This window comes from Osmia bicornis, chromosome 6 (genome assembly GCF_907164935.1).
Source record: "Osmia bicornis bicornis chromosome 6, iOsmBic2.1, whole genome shotgun sequence".
Classification (NCBI taxonomy): Eukaryota; Metazoa; Arthropoda; class Insecta; order Hymenoptera; family Megachilidae; genus Osmia; species Osmia bicornis.
Window position 1 is genome coordinate 5539531 of NC_060221.1, and position 21369 is coordinate 5560899.

The window sequence follows — 21369 nt, forward strand, 5'->3', positions numbered from 1 at the left end:
AGGTCTATCATTTAGAAGATACAATGTTACAGTAAAATTTAGACACGTGCATTGAACATTCAAACACGACTAATAATTATCTCAACGGTCCTGATAAAAGGATTTTGATAGGCTTCACAATGTCATTCATTTATTATACCTGAAGATTTTTTAAGTGTCTTCAATTCAATATTTGTTAGTTGTTCGATAAATGAATTACAATTTAATTATTTATTTCTCTTAATATATAGTTTGATTTTAAATTTACAAGGCAGTAAAAGTTTTTTAAATTATTAGGTGCTCTTAATTCTCGGATGGCGAACCATGGAGAGAGCACCATTTAATTTAATTTTGTATTTAATATTATTTTTATGCTTTAAATTTTACACTCCTCCTCTGAAGATAATTATAAAAACTCCAAGTTGTTATTAATAATTATTATTCACCTATTTCAGAATTAATTAGTACTAGTCACTGGACATTTTTAGTAGGACTAAGGAACCTAAGCTATCTCAGACAAAAATGATGACCTAATAGTTTATCCCTATACATTTTTGGATTAATATGAAAAATATGGTAAATCCGTTTGGAAAATTTCGCGGCACATTGGATGTAGGAAACAAACTACGACGACACGGGTAGCATGTCGATCCATTCTTCGATCGAAAATTAAGTTTCAGCAATTAACCAGCAGCTATTAGTGGCATGGCTGTTTGGTGTGTGCCATTAGCAATGCGCGGGAATAGACGGAAGAGTTTACCAGTTGCGTTAGTGTGCGCGTGTGTGTACATCACGTCGTCTCTATTAAATCATAATGGGTTCACAATGTAAGCTTCTGCTCCCGGAGGTTGGCTAGAAACGAGCATAGACACCATACCCAAAGCCGAGACCTCGTCTATCTCTGTGAGATGCGTATCTTTCGACTGGTCCTACCACGGGAATACCCTTCTTCTTGCGAATAATCGCATCTCGGGAGCAACAAATAGATGGCACTACCGTTGCCATCCTTCATTCTTTGAAAACAATTAATGAGAATTCCATTTAATCTTATCGATCATTTTTAAATATTAAATCACTATTTGGTCAATTTTCTATGATATTTATATATTTCACATTTTATTATTACAATGTTGCAATAGGGTAAATTAACTGGGGAAGAAAATGAAATTATTCTTAAAGATTTAATTAATATCTCATAATTTTATAGAAAAAAAGAATAATTTAAAAGAATTTTATTTATACCAGAAAAGTACCAATTTTCAAATTAGCATTGTATCATATAACAAAAATAAATAATGTTAATGCTGACTAAACTGCAAAAATATTTAACATCATATATCAATTTGTTAATTTTCTAAGTTGAAGTTTCTAACTTTTAATCGATATAAAAATCGCAGTTTCATATAAACGTTTCTCAGTTTTATCAGCTGATTGCAACTTTTAATCAGTAGCTCCTCTAGTTAGGTATCGCTTATTGATACGTGTCTACAAATATAGATTATTGAATATGGATCTCTGAAAAGCGAGCCAGAGAAGAAGGAGAGGAAGAAGAAGAAGATTCATCCGTTATTGGAGAAACAAACAGAGGGAGAGCGAGGGAGAGACAGTGAGTAGCCGTTGACGGAGGGCGATGAGATAGAGGGGGAAGAAGACACGAAGTAGCAGCAAGAGAGGTAGAAAATGTGCCCGCTTGATAACAGCAACGCGAACTGAACTACCATAGATGCATCACGGTTCTCCGTGTTGCGATCCACTGTCGTCTGATCAGTTCTTCGGGGTCGAAAAGTGGGGAACCGCAGGAGGAGCTTCCGAAGGCGGTTTGATCTGTGTCGCGTTCAGGAGGTGACTCCAGTTGCAAAAGAATATCGTTCGTTTTCGGATCCAACACGTTGTTTTTGCCAAAATAGTATCGTAAATATCCCCCCAGTCGAACGATCTTGCGTGCCTTTGAAGGAACTTTGGCTTTTAGTGACATTTTTGGGACCGTTCTTCGTTGCTACCACGGTAGGAGTTTTCAGATGTTTCTGATGTGTACTTATCTTTAAATTTTGTTGCAATTATGAACAATAATTTCTTATTGTTTACTCGATTATCAACAGGACTGATATTAATAACAATATAGTATACTTCTTCAGTAACAAAGATAATTTCATTATCTAATTTCAAATTAGTAGTCAATGATCATATTCTTCTACAAATTGCATAAAAATGACTAAAGCTTGATAAAAACCTTCATTAAGGATCTAAAAATACTTAATTTTCATTTTCATATTAGATTACATGAAAAGAAAGAACACTTAATAAATATTAATTAATTAATTAATTCTTAAATTTCTCGAGTCAATTGTCCCCATCATTATCACACTTCAGATCAATTTTCAAACGTCAAAATACAATCTAATAGAAAATGTCTGAAACCAAAGTGAGTTATAGGATTTAAAATAATTTTCATCATTCTTACGTATAATTTCAATTTTCTAATTAACCCTTTCGGATTTTTAGGTGATTGATACGCCGTAACCGAAAGGGCAGCATCGGATCGACGCACGATTGCCATTGACCACGTGATACCGAAACATGGAGAACACGTGACCGTGAAAGGGATAACGCGTAAGGAACGAAGGGAAAGAAAGGAAAAGCGATGCCAAGGGCCGCGAGAACCCCATACGTAGATCGAAAACGTGCGACCATCGATTGAGGTCAGAGCCGAGGGTCTCGTAGCGTCGTCGAGAAGGCAACGGTGCCGTTAACGAAGATGAAGAATAACGCGAAGAATAACATGAGCAACCACGAGAAAAACGGGCCGGAGAGCCTGAAGTTGTTGAGGGTGCCGTCCACCCCGCCTACAACACCGACTACACCTACCACCCCGAGTTCCAGGGGACTCGAGGACGTGTTCAGGGATCTACCCATCACCGACGAAACATCATGCGGCATTTGGTGTATTCGTGGTGTGACCTTGCAGAGATTCGCGAACAAAAAGGCTTACGTGTTTCTCTATGGTGTGCTTGGATGTATATTCTCAGCCAGTTATGCGTACTTCAATGGTACCATCACCACTATCGAGAAAAGGTTCAAGATACCATCGAAGACCACAGGTAATCATTTTAGAACATTACTATTTTTTATATCGATGAAATTTATATTCAAATTACCAATTTGAAATACTACTTTTGTTTCTTCTATTTTGATACTTAATCTTTCTGTTACTAATGGTGGTAATTATAGTTCTTCAAATAAAAGCACAGTAGACTCTCGTTATATTGTCAAAGACAGCGTTATAGAAATGGAAAATTTGTTAAATTTCCAAGTTTTCATTTGAAGGGCCATAGGGGACATGGAAATGTATCATTTTCGTAGGTTATGATGGTGAAAGAGCGGCGCTAGTATGTTTGAAAATCCGTATAGAGGCCAAATCGCTCACGTGGCAATATAACGAGAGCCTATTGTAAGAAAAGTACTTAAACTGAAAAATTTCTAATTGCAAATAAAATTTATATTATTTGCGTTCAGATATCGAGCTAGATAATTTCGAAGGGTTAATATCATTCTCATTTTTATTTGATGAATCCAAATGGTAAATAAATGGACCTACAGTGGTAAACAGAATCCTCGGAGTATTTACATTTAATATCATGAATCAATAGATCGAAACGGTTTAATTATCTTCATTAAAGCTTGTATTATTTTCTTTGTGGCAGGTCTTATCACAGTGGGTAACGATATCTCACAATTATTTGTATCGGTGGTCCTGTCCTATTACGCGGGAAGGGGTCACAGGCCTCGATGGATCGCGTTTGGGATTTACACCGTGAGTTTTATTAAAATACTTGGTTGAAAATATCTCGTCCATGAGTTTTGTTCTACTTGGACACCTCTCTACTTATCTATGTCCTCGTTACATTTCTCTGCATCGGAGATTCGATGAATATAGAGAAAACTATCAGCTGTCGGCACACGCCCCGAAGAATGAACTAGGAGACGTCATAACTCACCGGTTGGTCGGTTCTTAATTAAATTAGGAAGCGTTGAAATCGTAGCTCTACGCTCATTCACGCCTCTTACCATCGTACTCTCGCCATCGTATGCTTAGCTAAACACTCCATTCATTCGACAGTGAAAAGACGTACGGTGGTGTGGGTGAAACAACTCGCGTCACGTATTTTCAATAATTACCTTGAAAACACACGATCCTGTTTAATTGTAAAAACGATGCATTTGACCCTTGCAGCATTTCATACCAGGATTAACATTTGACAAATTAGAACAATTCTTTTGTAATATTATTTTTCTTATTTTGTTAACACTTCGAAGATCTATTATTCTTTCAATTTGAAATTAATTAATACTACTCTTTCAATCTTTCATTATATAAAAGAATAACTGTAATTGAGAGGAATTAAAATTTTTATAATTCTGTATCGTAATTCAGCGATTTTAAACTTTTTCAAAACATTCATAAGAAAAAAATATTGCACTAGTCTACAAATCGTTTTGAAAACGCTTCCGGCGTCTTTTATTGCTGTTTCTCGTCAAACTAATTACCCGGCATTTATCTCGTGTAAGACAGTTGAATACTCGGAGAATTATTGTCACAGCAATCACCCAGATAACATGAGAGTAAACACGACTCGTAGACAATCGTGTATAATGATTTGGTGTAAAAACTTGAAGAAATTGTATGGCATTTTCCAAGATTGATTTTGTTTGATCATACGAATGTAAATATCAGACGATCTACCCTTATTATCAGAGCAGAACACCTCAGGGTAAATAAGGATTATTGAAAATGCTTGCAACGAATGCAATATTTAATATTTTTTTCTTTTATCTGGATTAAAATAAGCTTTAACTTATTTTAAATCATTTATAATTTGTTTTCTTTAAGATTTTTCCAAATCAATGGTATTTGGTGTTATCAGTATCAAATAATATTACAACTGTTTTATTTTCTGGGATTCTTATTTTAAATTAAGAAAAATGTTAATGAAAATTTTATTAATAACATAAATTAAAAAATGGAGATTTTTCAGGAATTATAATAGCTGAATTTGGATCATATAGTTTTCTTCTAATTAATCTCTATTTTCATAATGTCTAGACTAAAGATTACAGATATGATATCATGAATTCTATTTGCACCAAAATAAACAATATTGAAATATTTTCACTTATGTCATTTATCAATGCCAATAAGCTATTTGTCAAGATAAAAATGATTATGTATATGTTAAGTTATTTTCCATTCTTTATTTATTTATTTTTTGAAATATTTTAGAACTTAAAACGAATATAAGGTCACTTTAATTAACTACATACTAACAAGTAACATCTTAATTTGCTATTAATTATTTAATTTCCATTTTTTAATTATGTAGACAAACTAAATTCTTGATATCGGTCAACAAACAGTTATTAAGAACTACTGTAATTATTAACGATATCTTTAAGATTCTTCTAAAGCAAACGTACTGTTATCACTAAAAGTATCAATAAAAAGATTTTTTCTTTTTTTTTCACTATTCAGGTCGTCCTCTTTTGTTGTTTGACGATGTTGCCGCATTTTTTGTACGGCCCGGGAGAGGATGCTCTTTTACTCACGAAAGAATACGGAGCGAAGCCACGGAACGTAAATTCGAGTCATATACCTGATAAATACCGGAAGTTCCTGTGTCTCGGAAAGGAGAACCGTGAAAACGAATGCGAGGATGCCGATGGGAATTTCGCACCCCAGGCGTTACTCTTCACAGCCCAACTGGTATCAGGAGTTGGTGGATCGTTGTATTACACTCTAGGAGTGTCTTATATGGATGACAATATACAGAAATCAAAAACACCGGCGTTGATTAGCTTCTCGTACTTCCTGAGGATGTTGGGTCCAGCCATTGGTTATGGTTTAGCTTCGTTTGCCCTCAAGTTTTATATTAGTCCTACTCTGACACCTACGATCACTACACAGGATCCAAGGTACAATATTGTATTTTATTTATTTAAATTTTAAATATGCACATTTTATGAGATCTAAGACCTCTGTAATTTTGCGTTAATTTTCAAATTGATAAAAAAAAAATATGACTATTGATACATTCCATTATTTACTATTGATGAATATTAACTATTTTAAATTTTAGTCTGTCTTTAGTCTTTACATATCAGCTTTCACTAATTAACTAAAATTCCAATAGGTGGTTAGGTGCCTGGTGGCTCGGTTGGATCATCCTAGCGTTCCTCCTATTCTTCTTCGCCAGTGTTATCGCCCTTTTCCCCAAAACTCTACCCAGAGCAGCAGCTCGTAAAGCTTTAGCTTTAGAACGAAACAAATCAGCGACAAGTATCAAAGAAGACGAAGAACCGGAATTACCAGCTTCATTTGCGGATATGATGAGAACGTTTAAACGATTGCTGACAAACACGACACTTATGTGCAATAATCTAGCAACAGTTTTCTATTTTATGGGATACATGCCTTATTGGATATTCATGCCGAAATACATCGAAACTCAGTACAAACAATCCGCTTCCGTCTCGTCGTTAATTACCGGAACAGTCGGTCTGGTCTTCAGTGCATTTGGAATTCTTCTCTCCGGATTAGTTATCTCAAAATACAAACCTAAGGCGAGGTACTTGGCTGCATGGAACGTGATGGTGGGAGCCGTGTCAGTTATGGGGATGATCTCTTACGCTTTTCTTGGATGTTCTGCCAATGATAGTCAAATCACGGTTCAACCAGACGGCGCTTTGAAGACTCTACTTCCGTGCAACCAGCAGTGCCACTGCGATTACGTTACTTATAATCCTGTCTGCTCGGAACATGGTCAAACATTTATCTCTGCCTGCCACGCTGGGTGTCGTAATGTAAAGGTTCGATATCGCATTTATTTCTAAACTAAACAAATTCAATTTGAGGGGTTCTATTAATGCTACCCTTCCACATTGGAAAAATCTCATTTGAAAGGTGCTACTGATGGTGCAATTTCCGAATTGCAAAGTTTGAATTGGAGGGTTCTATTAATCTACGTTGTAAAATGATTAATTTCCAAATTGCAAAGATTTAATTTGGAACGTTTCATTATGTCTACATTTTCAAATTAGTAGTTTCCAAATTGCAAGAATTTGAATTGGAAGGTTTCATTATGTCTATGCTATAAAATTACTAATTTCCAAATTGAAAAGATTTAATTTGAGAAATTCTATTATTGTTAATTGTCAAATTGCAATAGCTATTACCTCGCATAGAAATAGTCACCAACATGTGACAGCAGCCATCAAAATTTTTAATTAAAATATCCTTACTTTCCATAATTTATAAATTAAAGATTTCCTAGCTTATTATGTATTTTTATAAACTAATTGAATTTTTTATTTTCAGCTTCAGGGTAACGGCAGTAAGATGTACACAGAGTGCAGTTGCATCAAACCAAAGTTTACACATTCCTTGTCACATTTATTCGCAAACAACACGTCGATGTACGCAACGGACGTTCCGTTTGAGAGCACCGACTCTGATAGGTCATCAATATTGGGTAGTGCAGTACCAGGTGCCTGTCCTGTAGACTGTATGCACAAATTTTATGTGTTTTTGGCTGTGGTTTGTCTACTGAAATTCAGTGGCGCCACCGGAAGAGCATCAAATTTTCTGGTTTCCGTCAGATGCGTCGATGAGAAGGATAAAACGGTGGCTATGGGTTTTGGATTAACCATCATGAGCTTATTTGCTTTCATACCTTCGCCAATATTGTTTGGATTTATCTTAGGTAAGTCATTTTATTCTAATAATAATTATTGCAAATAAATGATCATGAATTAAAAACTATTGAAAATAGGTACTTATTAAAATAATTTTTGTCTAAATTATTTAAACATTTATTTTACTTGATAGTGTTAGGTACTATTAGCTATGCTTATAATTTCATTTGGTGTTTCGATTTAATTTAATAGGTGTTATTTTTACTTGCAGATAGGACCTGTCTTGTTTGGGGCAAAACGTGTTCGGGTACAGGAAACTGTTGGCTTTACAACGGGGAAACCTTAAGATATCTGCTAAACTTTACAGCAGCTAGTAAGTTTCCCAATGTTATAAATTTGTTTAAAAAAAAGAAAGTATTTTTGCCACTTAGAAATAAATTTTCAATAATGTGGTATTTATAAAATTACTAATTTCCAAGTTGCAAAATTTTAATTTGACAAATTTCGTTAACGTGAGCTGAAAATTCCAAATTTTCAAGATTGCAGAAATTTGTTTTGGAAGTTATTATTAATATATGCTAAATAGCGAAGGTGATGTAACCCCTTAACGTTAACTTTATTAACTTTTTCTCTTCAGCTTTCGTAACGATTGGTACGTTATTCGACATGGGTGTTTGGTATTTCGTGAAAGACGTAAAGATCTTCGACGAGGAGATCGAGCTGAAAGACATAGCCGAGGAACCCGGGGAGACACTTTGAAAGTGAGTCCTTAACGATCGAGTCAGATCGCTTCGTTTCAAGTAAAAAAGGTGGAATAAAGGTTCGAACTGCAAAGTCGTTGGTCGAAGAGCAAAAGAAACAAAACAAAAAAACCAGACGGGAAAGATGGAAAACGAGAGAGCCGACGAATAAAGACTTTACAAGTACCTTAAGCATCTTCTTAGATATTTAAAAAAAACGAACTCGTAGTACCTCGGATAGAACTTACCATTAACTAGTTCATTCGTGAGGCACAGCATTTGAGACAGAAAACGAATTTAATTTCTTTCTTTTTTTTACTCTTCTCGCCTCATGATCATTGTCAACGAGATATATTCTCATCATTTATGAGGAGCCTGAAATAATTTTTGGCACGTGTAAACTAACGAGGGAACTCCCCGCGGTATCTCCCTTTAATTTCAATAAAATTGAGATATGTTATATTCCAGAAAAACATTTGTAGACACACGAAAATATGTGGAAAAGTAAATAGGGGGTAGGAGTATTTTAGGGGTGCTTCACCCTTTGGACATAGAGACTTTAAAAAAGTTTTCTAGAAGTGGTTCCTTACAGTATAAACTAAATATTAAATTATCCTGTTATATGCCCAATTTTACAGGTGGCTTTTACCCTTTTAAATTATATAAAAACACATGTAGTTTATTTTTTAAGTTCACTTAATATACTTCAGTTTTATTAAAATCAAAGGAAGACACCTAAAAAGGTTTTGTTATACAATTTGTAATAATTGGAGATCTTTGAATTCTGTACAATGTACTATGTATATATCGGTGAACGGAAGTGTTACTACGTTGAATTTAACGGTAGGGTGCCATACATCATGTTGGTTTTAATTCGCAACCTCGAATAGGTATTAAGTTTATTCAATAAAATAAAAGGTGTTACCCAAATTTGATCACAATTATTTTAGGATTATATTAATTACGCATAACATGTTTTTAAATGATTGTAAGGGAAGGAAATAATTGATCCATTCACTTAAATAAAATATTGATGCGTAAAGTTGGTAGATGGAACAGAAATAAGGCTTATAATGGTGGTAACAGCGAGAACAAAAGCAAGCAATAAATAATTGAAAATTTAAACAGGTCTATCATTTTGTAATTTTAATAACATATATCTTTCAATAAAACAACTTTATCCACACGAAAATGAATTTCAAATTATTCAACTTCTAAACATTTTTATAGTAATTAAGTAAAACGTAGCTCTTTATTTAAACAAGAGATTAAATATAACTCTTTTTGTCATAATTATAATTAAAATGACACTCATTTTAAATCATAGAAAACCTCATTTTTTGAATTGCAATGTAGGACATTGTATGAATGTCATGTTCATGTTTTGTCAGTAATACGTCATTAATAAAAATGAATAGTTTCATATTTCGTTAAGTCATAATTTGGTAAAATAACAGGTGAAATTTAACGAAACAAAAATGCATTTAATAGAAAGGATATTACATAAAGTTCTTAAACATTAGTTTATTTTTATTTGATAAAATTATTTTGCAATATATGTGATGGCAGTGTTACTTTAATACAGTCATGAATATGTAATTAAAATACGTATAAAATACAGTTCTTTTTCTACAAGATCTATGTTACGTAATAATAAGCTTTATTGCTTTAAGCATACGGATTCTGCAAAAATTTATAATCACAACTTGTAACAAATTTTCTGTTCTATTTCTTGTACAGGAACACAAAGTGTCTCCAAAGTGTCTTCGATTCGGGGCTTTGTTTCTAAGTTTGAATTGGGCGCGCACAGGAAGTCACGTGTAACGACGCAATTTAAACGGTACCCGCGCATTCGCAAACATTCAATCTTTAATCGCTTATATCTCAGAAACAGGGCCTTTGATCGTAAAATGGTACAGGACTTTTCGATTTGTTTTGGAATGGAGAATCTGTAGTTATGAGACTTTTTAAGTTTTTCGAAACATGTAATAAATTTTTTCTACTTACTGGTAAATGATCTTAACAAAATATGAAATAAATATCAGTAACATATTTCTTATGATTTACACATTACAATAACAATTAAAAATTTTTTTATCATGCACTTTTCGTACAGGATTCTAATTCTTTTCGTATTTACAGAATATATCAGGAAAATTTGGAGATATCTGGCAATTTCATACGAGTTCAAAATAATTTCATTATTTTTTGCAAGAATTAATTTAATGAATTAATAACCCCCAGGAATGTTCTAAATTACAATTTCGAATAAAAAATTCTCATAATTACAATACAAAAAACAAAGAAGTGTATTTTTAGCACAATCAAAAGATTCGATGAGAATTCTTGCACAATCTCCAATAACTTTTCTATCTACATCAAACATAAGGCTAACATAACTGCTGATATCATGAAACTGTTCTTAACTCTTATCTCCCATCGTTCGGAAATATCTCTAATCTAGCTATGTTCCTAATAAACTTTCCTGTACAACAAACTGTTATTATAAATGCAATATTCAACAACGAGATGTCTTCACAAAAATAAATAAGATATTTCTATAAACTTACTTCGATACGATGATTTCCCTCAAAACAGTGTAATGAACATTAAAAGTCTGTATGGAGGGTACCTACACTGCCTTTGCTGGACGTTTTTGGACTGTTGCTTTCGCGCGACTCTGACCTATTATTATCAATACTATTGAACCCTGAAGAAGACGGGTTCCTTGAAGAAGGTTTCTTCGATGCCATGGCTACCAATGGTATTCCAGAAACAATTTTACCCTCTGATCTAACACTTCCTCCAGATTTAACCGACGCTTGATCTCCACTAGCTTGCTGCTCTGCATTCAATTCATATTTATTAATTAACGATTTCACATCTTTCATAAAACGTGAATCAGACTTAGGAGCTCCCGAAGGAATGGAATCCACTATGGGTATACCAACTTCATTGAAGTCTCCCTTCGTTTGTATCTCATTTTCATGTCTCTGTTTAGAGTACTCGAAGCTGCTGGTTTCTGAAGAACCATCTGCATTATTGTATCTCATTTGTCTGGTTAACCTTGGATCATCATAGTTATCCGGGTTTGGAAATTCGCGTTTCGAAGGTGAAGAGCTGTCGTACTCTTTGCTAGAGATACGTTTTCGTGATCTCGGTGGTACGTTTACCAAATCACTTTCCACGTCGGAATCGAGGTCCAGTGGTTTGTATGCTACCTTGGGACTAGGGTCTTTTCTGTCATCGTCACTGGAACTCAAATCGTCCTCGGAGTCTAGGTATCGCATTGTTGATCTAGGAGTCTGCGATATTTGATTGAGAGAGGATTTTGAATCGGTTCGACGATCGCCAGGACCAAGAGGACCGTATTTCAAAGGTGCCTTTTCAGCTTCTTGACGTTCCGAATCTTCTTGAGAAATGTTGGTTATTGGGGGTGTTGATTCTCTCCTTGGTTCCACCTGAACTGTGGTTTCGTCTAGAGAAGGTAATAAGAGAAAATTAATTTAACTTCCTTTTTAATTGTGCAAGAAATGTTCACTCTCTGAGTTACTATCGGATTAAGGAAAACTTACTATTATTTTCAGTGTTAGGCTGTTCTGTTTGTTGTCTAGTCGCAGCAGTAGTATTTTGAATTAATTCCTGCATCTCAGCCCCTGTAGTTGCTTCCTCCTTTTGAACGTAGAGTTTGAGATCTTCAGAAAAGACCCATAGCAGCATTTTCAACAAAACACTTAGGACCAACAGAGAGCCGGTGACATAACACAGGAAATCGCCGAGTTTGGAACTGTCATGAAGACGGCACGTGGTCCTTCGAGTGCCCCAATACTGACACGTCAAATTGGCAATTACTTCGTATAGAATTTTTCCAGGAACGTTCACAATTAATGCTGACCACATCAGCCAGAAGCCCACGCTGATCGCTTTGTCTTGTGTGTGGGTTGATCTTAAGAGTATCAAAAAGTCACCCACAAATGTTGAAGCAATCAGTATGTACACTAGTAAAGTGCCAAACTAAAGGGTAAGAAAAGATATTTTAACAATATATCTATTTTTAAATATTTATAAGATTTGTAGAAGATACAGAAAATAACACTTACCTCAAAGCTTAACCAACTAACTTGGCAACCATTCAAACCACAAGGTCCATCAATGGCTTCCATACTATTCGAACCAGGCATTGCTTGCACGCATTTACAACCATCATACATTGTTATCCCGTTTTTGTAATCAGAGGAGGTGCATCCGGCATGGCAAGGGCTATAGAATGTGTACATCCCTTTGCTGTCGCACACAGGACGGAAATCAGCGTCAGCCGAACAACGGCAATCTTTGTTGCAATATCTCAGCAGTTGCAACCTGAAAATATTTAAGAAATATTATTAAAATATCTTGGGAAAATTGTATAAATTTTTTAACTTTTTGTTAGGTTCAGTTATTATTAGCAGGTACACTTACGAGCCTTTACTATCAGTACCAACGATAGGCTTCTTCATGCAAGAAGTGGCTGATAGTGCGAATATAATTCCGGCAGATAAAAATATAATAATGATATTGTATCCTATGATACTTCTGGCGTTGGGTTTCGCTTTCGCTATTACCAAACCTGAGGTGATGATGATTAAGCCGATTAGGATTGGCTTTAACATATCTGAAAATGAATTTAATGTTAATTATAGAAATGCTAATACATTGACCATCATGATATTATGAATTTAAATTAAACAAATAATTAACCCTTGGATAAGGATTACTAAAATTAGTATTAATTAGAATTTAATATTAGTTTGGATATCAGATTTGAATCTTATATTAATTTGAAATTAATCGATAAAAATTAATTTGAATATTAATATAAAAAGGTTTGCATTGAATTTAAAAAGAATGGCCTTAAGATTGATAAAAATTTCTTCATACTCCTATGTAATGTATCCATTTTTATCATTTCCCTCTTATCCTATTTCTACGATGATTGTCAATGTCTTAAAAAAAATCCCTCAAACAATATTTTTTATCTTACTTGACACTACTCTGGATGGCATTGGATCATCGAAACCCAGTAACGTTCCAGTTGGTTTTGGTACATGGAACCTTGATTCGGCGATAAGATTCTCATAGGCCATAAAATTCACGATAGCCATAAGGTACAGAGTACAAGCCAGAACGTGGCATATTAATGTTTTATTAACGAACAATCTACCCACTGAAGGACAAAAATTAGGGCTGCCTATTTTTTGACTAATTAATCTTCGAGGTGCTGAAATGTATCTATCTGAACTGTTCAATAAGGATGCTGCAGCTCGTTCGACGACCTAAAATCATTACAACTAATATATTTTGTATATTTCAGGTACGTTAAATATTGTAAGTTGGTATTTACCTGGGATGGCAGCATACGTGGGAACCACGAAAGTAGTAAGCCAGGAATTATAAGTAACAGTGTAAGGATTGGTAGTCCTAGCCACCATGCACCAATTTGTTCCCTGTAGGACTCTACTGGGGTCAAGGTCACTGCATCAATTCTGCATTGACACAAATTGTTAAGTATAAGTATCTTCTATTTTAATCTAAGGACTTTTTTAACTTATAATTTAAGTTAATAATTTTTTAAGTCATTTTTATATCCTTTAAATTATTTAAGTATTTAATATATTTAAGCTAGGTTTCTTACCTAAGACAACCCCATGCCAGGATGTAGCCCAACAAAATACCAATAATTTTCACACCGATCACGACACCGATGAAGGCAGCCACGTGTTTCGTTTTTGTATTATCGTCTATGTAAGATAGACCTAATGCGAAATATGCAATATTAGACACTCCAGTTATAATCTGCACAGCAATGAGTACACCAAAGGTGAAATAACATGGTGAGTCTCCTTCAGCGATGATACTAGCTGTAACTTCTGAACATAATTCTCGATGATCATCTAAAAAGAGTAAATGAGAAATGTCATAATGGAATTTCAAATTAAATCGAGTTAAAAAATAATATAAGTTATTATATTCCAAGTTATTCTTAATTGTAGTACAATTAATTTTCATTATTTTAACTAACATTGATTGTAAGTTATAAATGAATCAATAATAATGTGAGTAGATCTTTGATAGATGAATGTTAAGTAAAGATTAAATGGAATTGATTAGGAATTGAATTACCTGAATATAGCGCCATATGTGTGACGTTTTCGGTATCTTCAATAATCCTCGTTTGATGTGTTAAGTGAGGAATTATTAAACTAAAATATGAAACGCTTTGCAGAAGAACTATAGCACCGATCCAACTAGCTCTATGGATTCTATTACCCCAATAGGCAATCAATAATCCAAGAAAAAAGGGTATCAAATCTGATATTAAGAGCACCCATTCTGCAATATTTAATAAGAATAATTAATAACAATTCAGAGGTGTAATTAAATAAACGTTCATCGTCTAATAAATATTGCATTTATAATTGTTAAAATAAAATTTATAATCAATTTTCTTCTAAATTTTAATTTATGAATTATTTTACTTAATATTGAAATGAAAAAATTGATTGTAAATTTTATTTTAACTATTGCAGTTATTTGTTAAACCATGAATGAAAATATATCTAAAATTCTATAGAGATTGCTTTTTATCTCCCAAAGATCAATCAATTTAAAGATCCCTGACAAATAGAAGGCATCCCTTAAAATTACTTAAAATCTTCATTCAGAATATTTTTATTAAAAGGGAAAGGTATTTCATATGTTATGTTAAGAATTTCTAATTTCAAAAATACAATAGTTTAAATGCATACCCATTACATAAGGGTCAAATTGGAATCTTCTTGCGATTGTATGCCCTACCACGTATAAGTAAGCATACGCGGCTGCTTGAATCAAACCGACCCATGATAACAATCCAACGAAGAGCCGTCGAGTTGCATATTTTGCTAATTTCGGACATCGTAATTGTGCACAACCACAATCGATCGATTGGCTTGGTATCGGATTGGCTGGTCCTGCTAAACCACCTTCCACTTCCGATCTCACCACTTCTTGAAGACGTATAGTCATTCCGTTCGATTGAACTATAATTTTACAATTCTACTGCAAAAAGATATATTTTTTATGTTTCAAAAACAAACTGGATTATTTTACCATGTAAGGTTTTCAACAAATTAAAAGAAAAAATTAGAAAAATTCTAAGATACCTATAAAAAGCGTCAATGGTTTAAAATATTTTTTCAATAAAAATAAAAATTCCAATTTTGAGAGAAGCTAAATCTTAATTGTATCATCAGTGACTTCGAAATTAAAATATTCTAATTATGGTACCTATTCATTTTTCAGTCTTGCAATCAAAATTCAACCACAATAACATACATCAATAATAACTAATGTAAAACAATAAATGTTCTAATTAAATTTACTTTTCAGGTATAACAAATATCAATTGGGTAATTAAGGACGTGTTACATGAATCTAGATTATCTGTCATCATGAATCACCTGCTGACGTTTTTAGTTCCCAGAACACATATCAATAATTACCAATCCAATATATTAATTCAATATTTATCAATTATTAATTGAACACCAGAACACCCATTCGCGTTTGTTAACAGTTTCATTGAGTCTCAGTAAAATTATTTCACAAATAAGTTAATTAATGAACAGTTCTGTTCATACACACTACCGAATACATAAACTTTTGCACCGGTGTCAATATAGTCATCAAAATTGACGTAAGATCACATTATGACACAGTATTTGTTCAATTAATTATAACACCTTGCGTCGTTTCAGAAAAAAAAAAAAAATGAAGAAAACGACACGACTGAGCAAATCGACTAAAGCGGAGTCACAGGTGAGGCACTTTTATTCGACGAACTCATACTTGTTATCTGGTTACAGATACGCTGCTCAGATATCTTTCGATAAAGAATGTAATATACGCATGTGCTACGATTCCTATCGTTCGGTAATGTTCATATACCTTCATATGAAAAATGAAATGGGAAATATATTAATCAGTTACAAAATGATTGCAGAATACAACATGATTTTCAGTCGCTCATGATTAAGAACCATTGATGATAGAAATAGAGGTGAGTCATGCAGTATTAATTACAATTTAGAATGTCAGTGACGATTCGGAAATAATATATGTAATGGTAAGATTGGATTATTTTACTCTGTTTCAAATATTAAAATTTTATTTATTTGGTATATAAGGGATTTAACTTCAGGGTCAACGCCCTTGGGTAATTAGGCTCCAGCCTTACCTGCGAAATTAACCAAGTCGTCAGGCTAAGTTGGAGCATGGGTCGCTCAAAAATGGGCGACCGTGTGCCTGTTGGTAACAAAATGGACAAATAGCAAACAAGAGATGGGTCCCTCTTGAGATGGGTTCAAAATTTGGACTTTCAACGACTTTCCTACTTTTCAGAATCCTAAAATTAAAAATTTCAAAATTTGAAAAATTATATTTAGATCTTCTAAATTCCAGAATTTCAAAATTCCCAAGAGACCTGTTCCACCCAGAAAGAAGGGTTCAGATTACACGAATGTCTAAAATAAGAGAATCTAATCTTAAAATACTACAAACTACAACTAATTTTGTATGAAATTAATTACAACTAATTTTCAGGTGAGGAAGGAATTCCAATTTCATATTCGACGAGAAGAGAAAATTTCACGATAGGGTCCAATTTCGAAAATGACACAGCCTGGTATCTCTCAAGCTCGGTGAAGGTCTAATGCTTCGAAAAAGGAGTTAGCACGTTTAAGCACACTTAAGTCACCGCCATAAGAAAATGACGAATGCCAATTAGCATATGAAAAGCTTTCCCTGTTCGCTAGTTCGCTCGGACGAGCGTGGTTGCTATCTTCGTCGAGGGCAGCTCCTTTCTCCGGCACGCTTGGCAGGGCGATCACGTTTTTGAATATTAAGGGCAGGATTACACCGAGGGCTTAGCGCGCGAAATTTAGTCCGGCGGAGCCAGAAACGAAAAGAAATCACCCTTAAGACCCGAGCGTAACGAAGGAACAAGGAGACACAAGGAAATCGGTAAGAGAACTAGCTATAGGGATGTTTGGCTTCTTTGGCCTTTTTCAAGGTCCTCCTCGCTAACGGCATGCATCATCTTCTTAACCAATCATACTGGCTCGTAATGATAAATGAATAAGCGTGCCAGGGTAGCGGATAGGTAATACTCTGAAGAAAAATGAGTCAGAAGATTTAGTGTAACTTTGCTGGTTTGATGGAGGTTAAAAGGCAAGGTATGAAGGGACGATAGAAATTGAATGAATAATGAAAAATTTGTTAAATTATGATAGTAATAACTATTTCAGGTCGTAAAAACTACAAACTGAAAGATTGGAATTTGAAATTTGAAAATTAATTACTGTTATTCTATAATATTATAATTCATTGACAATTAAAGATTAATTAATTCTTTTTCCTATTTCAGATTGGAGTGTTTAAAAAATTATGAAGATTATAATAAGAAAGTTGTTAGGCATCAGAGGTTCTGAAGTCAAATTTGGAAAATATTACTTTTTTGTCCTAACGATTAATTTTTCTCCTAACGATAGATATACAAGATGGTTATGATAAACAGGATACCCAGTATATTTGAAGCATCGATGGCCTGTGAAAGAGGTACAGATGAAGTACTATAACCGAAATACAGAAATGTATCTGTACACGTATGTATGTACATCTATAGATATTTCGTATAGAACGATGCAGGCTTTCCATTAGCAGAGTAAGTGACCAACGCTCGCATTTTCTTTGATGTCAGTTAATTTACTAATAACATCGTTCCACGGCTACTCTCCGTCCACCCTCTAAATATTTGTATCACCAACATATCGACTTGTTCTCGTGTAATTAAGCTACATTATTATTTGAGTGGAAGGAACCCAGGGAAAAAGACCCGCCGTGAGCAAACCCAAACTCGTCCCAAAATGAACTTTCTATCAACGGTGCCTGCTAAACTGCTTCAGATGAGTTTACACCCAACCTAATGCAAAACGGATAGCTCTATGTGTGTGTGATCAGAAATTTATTGATACAAAATTCGAAGGTATAGTAACATCTTAATTGATATTTTTTAGATAGAATTTAAAATAATAGGATTATCACATAGACCTTTTATATAATTTTATATTTGAATATCTTCCCACGCTTTTATGAATTCAAAGTACTTTTGAATTTATAAAAAAATAATCTTTCTTTTAATTGTTATGAAAGACGATGATGTTATTAAGAGAATAAAAGACGAAGGAGTTTGTTCAATGATTTTACAACGTTTTCACGAGCATCTAACCGAGAATTTTCTGAAAGCATAATCTCAGACGATTAGTGGAAGATAAAAAAAAAAAAAAAAGAGAAAGAAGAAACGCTGTCGCGGAGGGTTGAAAATCACGAACGACCTTCTTACCGCGTGGAGAGGGAGAGGGCTAAAGGAAGGGAGGTCGGTTCGGCGATCTTAGCAGAGGATTACGTAGAATTAAGTCCTGAACGGGGGCGTGCCCCCGTAACACTTAATTTTTCCCCCGATTTTTTAATCTCTCGGTAAATATCGTCCCACTCTGTCCCCCTTACCCCAGTCAGTCGGCCGTCCACGTCTTCTCTCCTCTCTCTTACCATCGTCAAAGGAGAACCCATTTAAAAACCTCATCAATGCTTAAGCCCCCGCGCTACCATAGGAACTAATCCCTCCTATTTTAACGCAGAACTAAGGTGAGAGAAGGAACCAGCCAGGAAAGAACGAGAGAAGCAACGGTGCTCGCTTTTAAAGGTAAGACTCCGCCTTTATTAGTAGATACAACAGTTTTATTTCCACCGAAAAAGGTAAAGGAGAGAGAGAAGAAGGGGAAAAAAGGGATACCCCGCGAAACAAGTCTCCCTTCGTTTCTTTCTTTCTTTCATTCTCCTTCTTACTCTTCGGTCTCGAACCAAACGGCCTCCGACTTTTCAGACACGCCTAATTGGCAGTCTCTGTTTAGCTGAACAAAAAATGGTAACGCGTGTTAATAGAATAAATAGAGAAAATAAAAAATGAATTTTTAATCGTTACCAATTATTAACCCTCGAACGTCTGGACACTCGTGATCCAAATGTATACTATACCCTGGCGAAAAAGTAGTGGGTCAGGGCGGCCGAAAAAGTGAATAGAAAGTGGACAAAAGCGAAGTCAACCGCCGCGCCGTGGGGTTTTAGTCGGTAGGAATCTGACACTCCCCCGCCATTCTTCCCCAGGTAACGGTGTAGAGTCTTATGCAAAATTTCCCTACGTCCAAACTTGAAAATGATAGCAAAAGAGAGTGTAAAATTAAATTTCAATTGTCACTGCCAGAATGATCCACTGTCCCATTTTAATTAATTTAAAAAATATATTGAAAGCTACTTTTAATCTTTGCTCAGTGTCCCATATTTTCCGATTGAAAATAAAGTAATTGTTTAAGTACAGCACGATACACGAATATGGAAAACGTTTCAACATTTCATCCCCTGCAATGTATTTCTCCCTGGTGTTCATCGCGTACCAACCAGACGAATAACTGTTTTTTGTGTAACCATAACATATTTATTGAAATTACAATTTTTCACAAGAGTGTCGGAGCTTTGGCCGAGCTCATGATGCACGTACCGAAACAAGCCTGACTCGCGACTGTAATACGCTTTAAACTGTTAATAGAGAGTATCGTGAAGGGTGTTTGGCTGCGGTTGAATCTCAAGTGTTGGGCTAACATTCATGATGAAATTAATCTGTAGCGGTCGATCCTGGGGGGAGGGACATGGGGGTGTAGTCGTCGGTTAAAAAGCTTCTGGCTTTCGTCGATGGACCGTCCATCCCCTATCTCGTTGACCTCGACCCTTTCACGGGATTCATTGAAATACGGATTCGATTGTCGCCGCTCTGTTCACGTGCCCGAATGTCCGTCTGAAACTTCGACTTTGACCGTCGGTGGCCATTTTCGAGAAGAGTGCCACGTGTGCCAATATGTGATTAATTATATTCTATTACTTTGCGATATCCCGTTGAGGATCCTCCAGTTTATTAATGTAGTTTGAGTAGTTATGAGGATGACAAACATTATTTATTTTTAAATATAAAGAAGAACTATATGTTCTAGGTGGAGAAAAATTGATTTATGAGTATATGGTGTATTTTTCGATCAAAGTATAATAAAATTGTATAGCATTACAAAGAACAGACCTCGTATAAATTGTTGAATATAACAATAGCCTGTTTAAAACGACTCATTCATTAAGATTCAAAGTATAATAACCTCTGCCTCTTTTTTTTTTTTAAGGAAAATGCGAAACAAGGCTTCCCAAAGCGCTGATGAGATAACGGTCGTCAACCTAACGAAACCCTGATGAGGGTGAAAGACGAGTGCTTAACATGACAATGGCCACTCAGGGAAATTCACACCGCTTGCCTGCCATGTATTCCTATCAGAGCCGATGCAAAGCAGGATTGCGACCAAGAATTACCAGTCTTCTACAAAATACGAACCCTGATAAATCGTTCTTTGCTCATATTTTCTCCCAGTGAATTAAATCAATTTTTCAGCTACGTGCCCGACGTATATTTTTCCAAATATTTTTAAGTACGATATACTGAAACGAGAAAATAATTTTTGATCCACCCTGTACAATTATAATAAATACCATTCGGTATTGAAAGTTTCCTACCACAAACGAGTTATACACATTCCAGCAGATACATTGAACTTTGAAAAATAAGTATTTGTAAACAGACGTCTAAGGGAGCAGTCAGAATAAATTAACGAGGCGATACTCCGGAGAAAAAGCAGCGCCAAGTTTGTCTTTGCTAATTTTCTCTTAAATAAGACCAAAAAAAAGAGAAAGATTGTCGTACAAATAAATAAAATCAAAGGGAAGTCTCCCACGAACCCCTTCGGTCTATCCTCGTATAAAAAAAAGAAACAGGGGATGTATCGTCTACATCACCCTC

The 21369-nt window shown here is 34.7% G+C and overlaps 2 protein-coding genes and 1 long non-coding RNA gene across 15 annotated transcripts; 2 read left to right on the forward strand and 1 right to left on the reverse strand.

The window, feature by feature from the left end:
• Nucleotides 1–1647: 1647 nt before the first annotated feature.
• Nucleotides 1648–9530, forward strand: LOC114878889 (solute carrier organic anion transporter family member 74D). Of its 2 annotated transcripts, none has more exons than XM_029193162.2 (8): nt 1648–1983; nt 2482–3077; nt 3681–3790; nt 5507–5946; nt 6165–6840; nt 7349–7733; nt 7937–8038; nt 8303–9530. In XM_029193162.2, exons 2-8 carry the CDS (start codon nt 2735–2737, stop codon nt 8422–8424), a joined length of 2178 nt encoding a protein of 725 aa, XP_029048995.1. In that variant the 5' UTR covers nt 1648–1983; nt 2482–2734; the 3' UTR covers nt 8425–9530. The 2 variants fall into 2 exon arrangements, with proteins under 2 accessions (XP_029048995.1, XP_029048996.1); XM_029193163.2 differs by lacking the exon at nt 1648–1983 and adding an exon at nt 2382–2401.
• On the reverse strand, nt 8364–16226 carry LOC114878888 (solute carrier organic anion transporter family member 74D). Of its 7 annotated transcripts, none has more exons than XM_046286035.1 (10): nt 15884–16226; nt 15191–15463; nt 14565–14774; nt 14077–14335; nt 13786–13927; nt 13426–13717; nt 12864–13056; nt 12506–12764; nt 11981–12419; nt 8364–11883 (listed from the first exon to the last, which is right to left on the reverse strand). In XM_046286035.1, the coding sequence occupies exons 2-10, from the start codon at nt 15447–15449 to the stop codon at nt 11015–11017; spliced, it is 2922 nt and encodes a 973-aa protein (XP_046141991.1). In that variant the 5' UTR covers nt 15450–15463; nt 15884–16226; the 3' UTR covers nt 8364–11014. The 7 variants fall into 7 exon arrangements, with proteins under 7 accessions (XP_046141991.1, XP_046141992.1, XP_029048993.1 ...); XM_046286036.1 differs by having other exon boundaries at nt 15191–15479; nt 15926–16225; XM_029193160.2 differs by having other exon boundaries at nt 15191–15482; nt 15926–16225.
• Nucleotides 16227–16270: 44 nt separating this feature from the next.
• Nucleotides 16271–21092, forward strand: LOC114878890. 6 transcript variants are annotated; one of them, XR_006829489.1, is made up of 6 exons: nt 16271–16355; nt 16426–16482; nt 17025–17444; nt 17848–18465; nt 19118–19182; nt 20702–21092. It is a non-coding gene; the product is annotated as an uncharacterized LOC114878890 (long non-coding RNA). The 6 variants fall into 6 exon arrangements; XR_006829492.1 differs by having other exon boundaries at nt 16347–16482; nt 17848–18089; nt 18181–18465; XR_006829491.1 differs by having other exon boundaries at nt 16347–16482; nt 17848–18038; nt 18119–18465.
• The last annotated feature ends 277 nt before the right edge of the window (nt 21093–21369 follow it).

Coding starts and splice junctions, on each gene's coding strand:
- LOC114878889 (XM_029193162.2), top strand. CDS start 2,735: ATGAAGAATAACGCGAAGAATAACATGAGCAACCACGAGAAAAACGGG. Junction 6,841..7,348: donor CTGGGTGTCGTAATGTAAAG/GTTCGATATCGC, acceptor TTTTATTTTCAG/CTTCAGGGTAACGGCAGTAA. Junction 7,734..7,936: donor ATTGTTTGGATTTATCTTAG/GTAAGTCATTTT, acceptor TTTTACTTGCAG/ATAGGACCTGTCTTGTTTGG.
- LOC114878888 (XM_046286035.1), bottom strand. CDS start 15,449: ATGACTATACGTCTTCAAGAAGTGGTGAGATCGGAAGTGGAAGGTGGT. Junction 13,057..13,425: donor GCCATCCAGAGTAGTGTCAA/GTAAGATAAAAA, acceptor ATTCATTTTCAG/ATATGTTAAAGCCAATCCTA. Junction 12,420..12,505: donor TTAGTTGGTTAAGCTTTGAG/GTAAGTGTTATT, acceptor CTTACCCTTTAG/TTTGGCACTTTACTAGTGTA.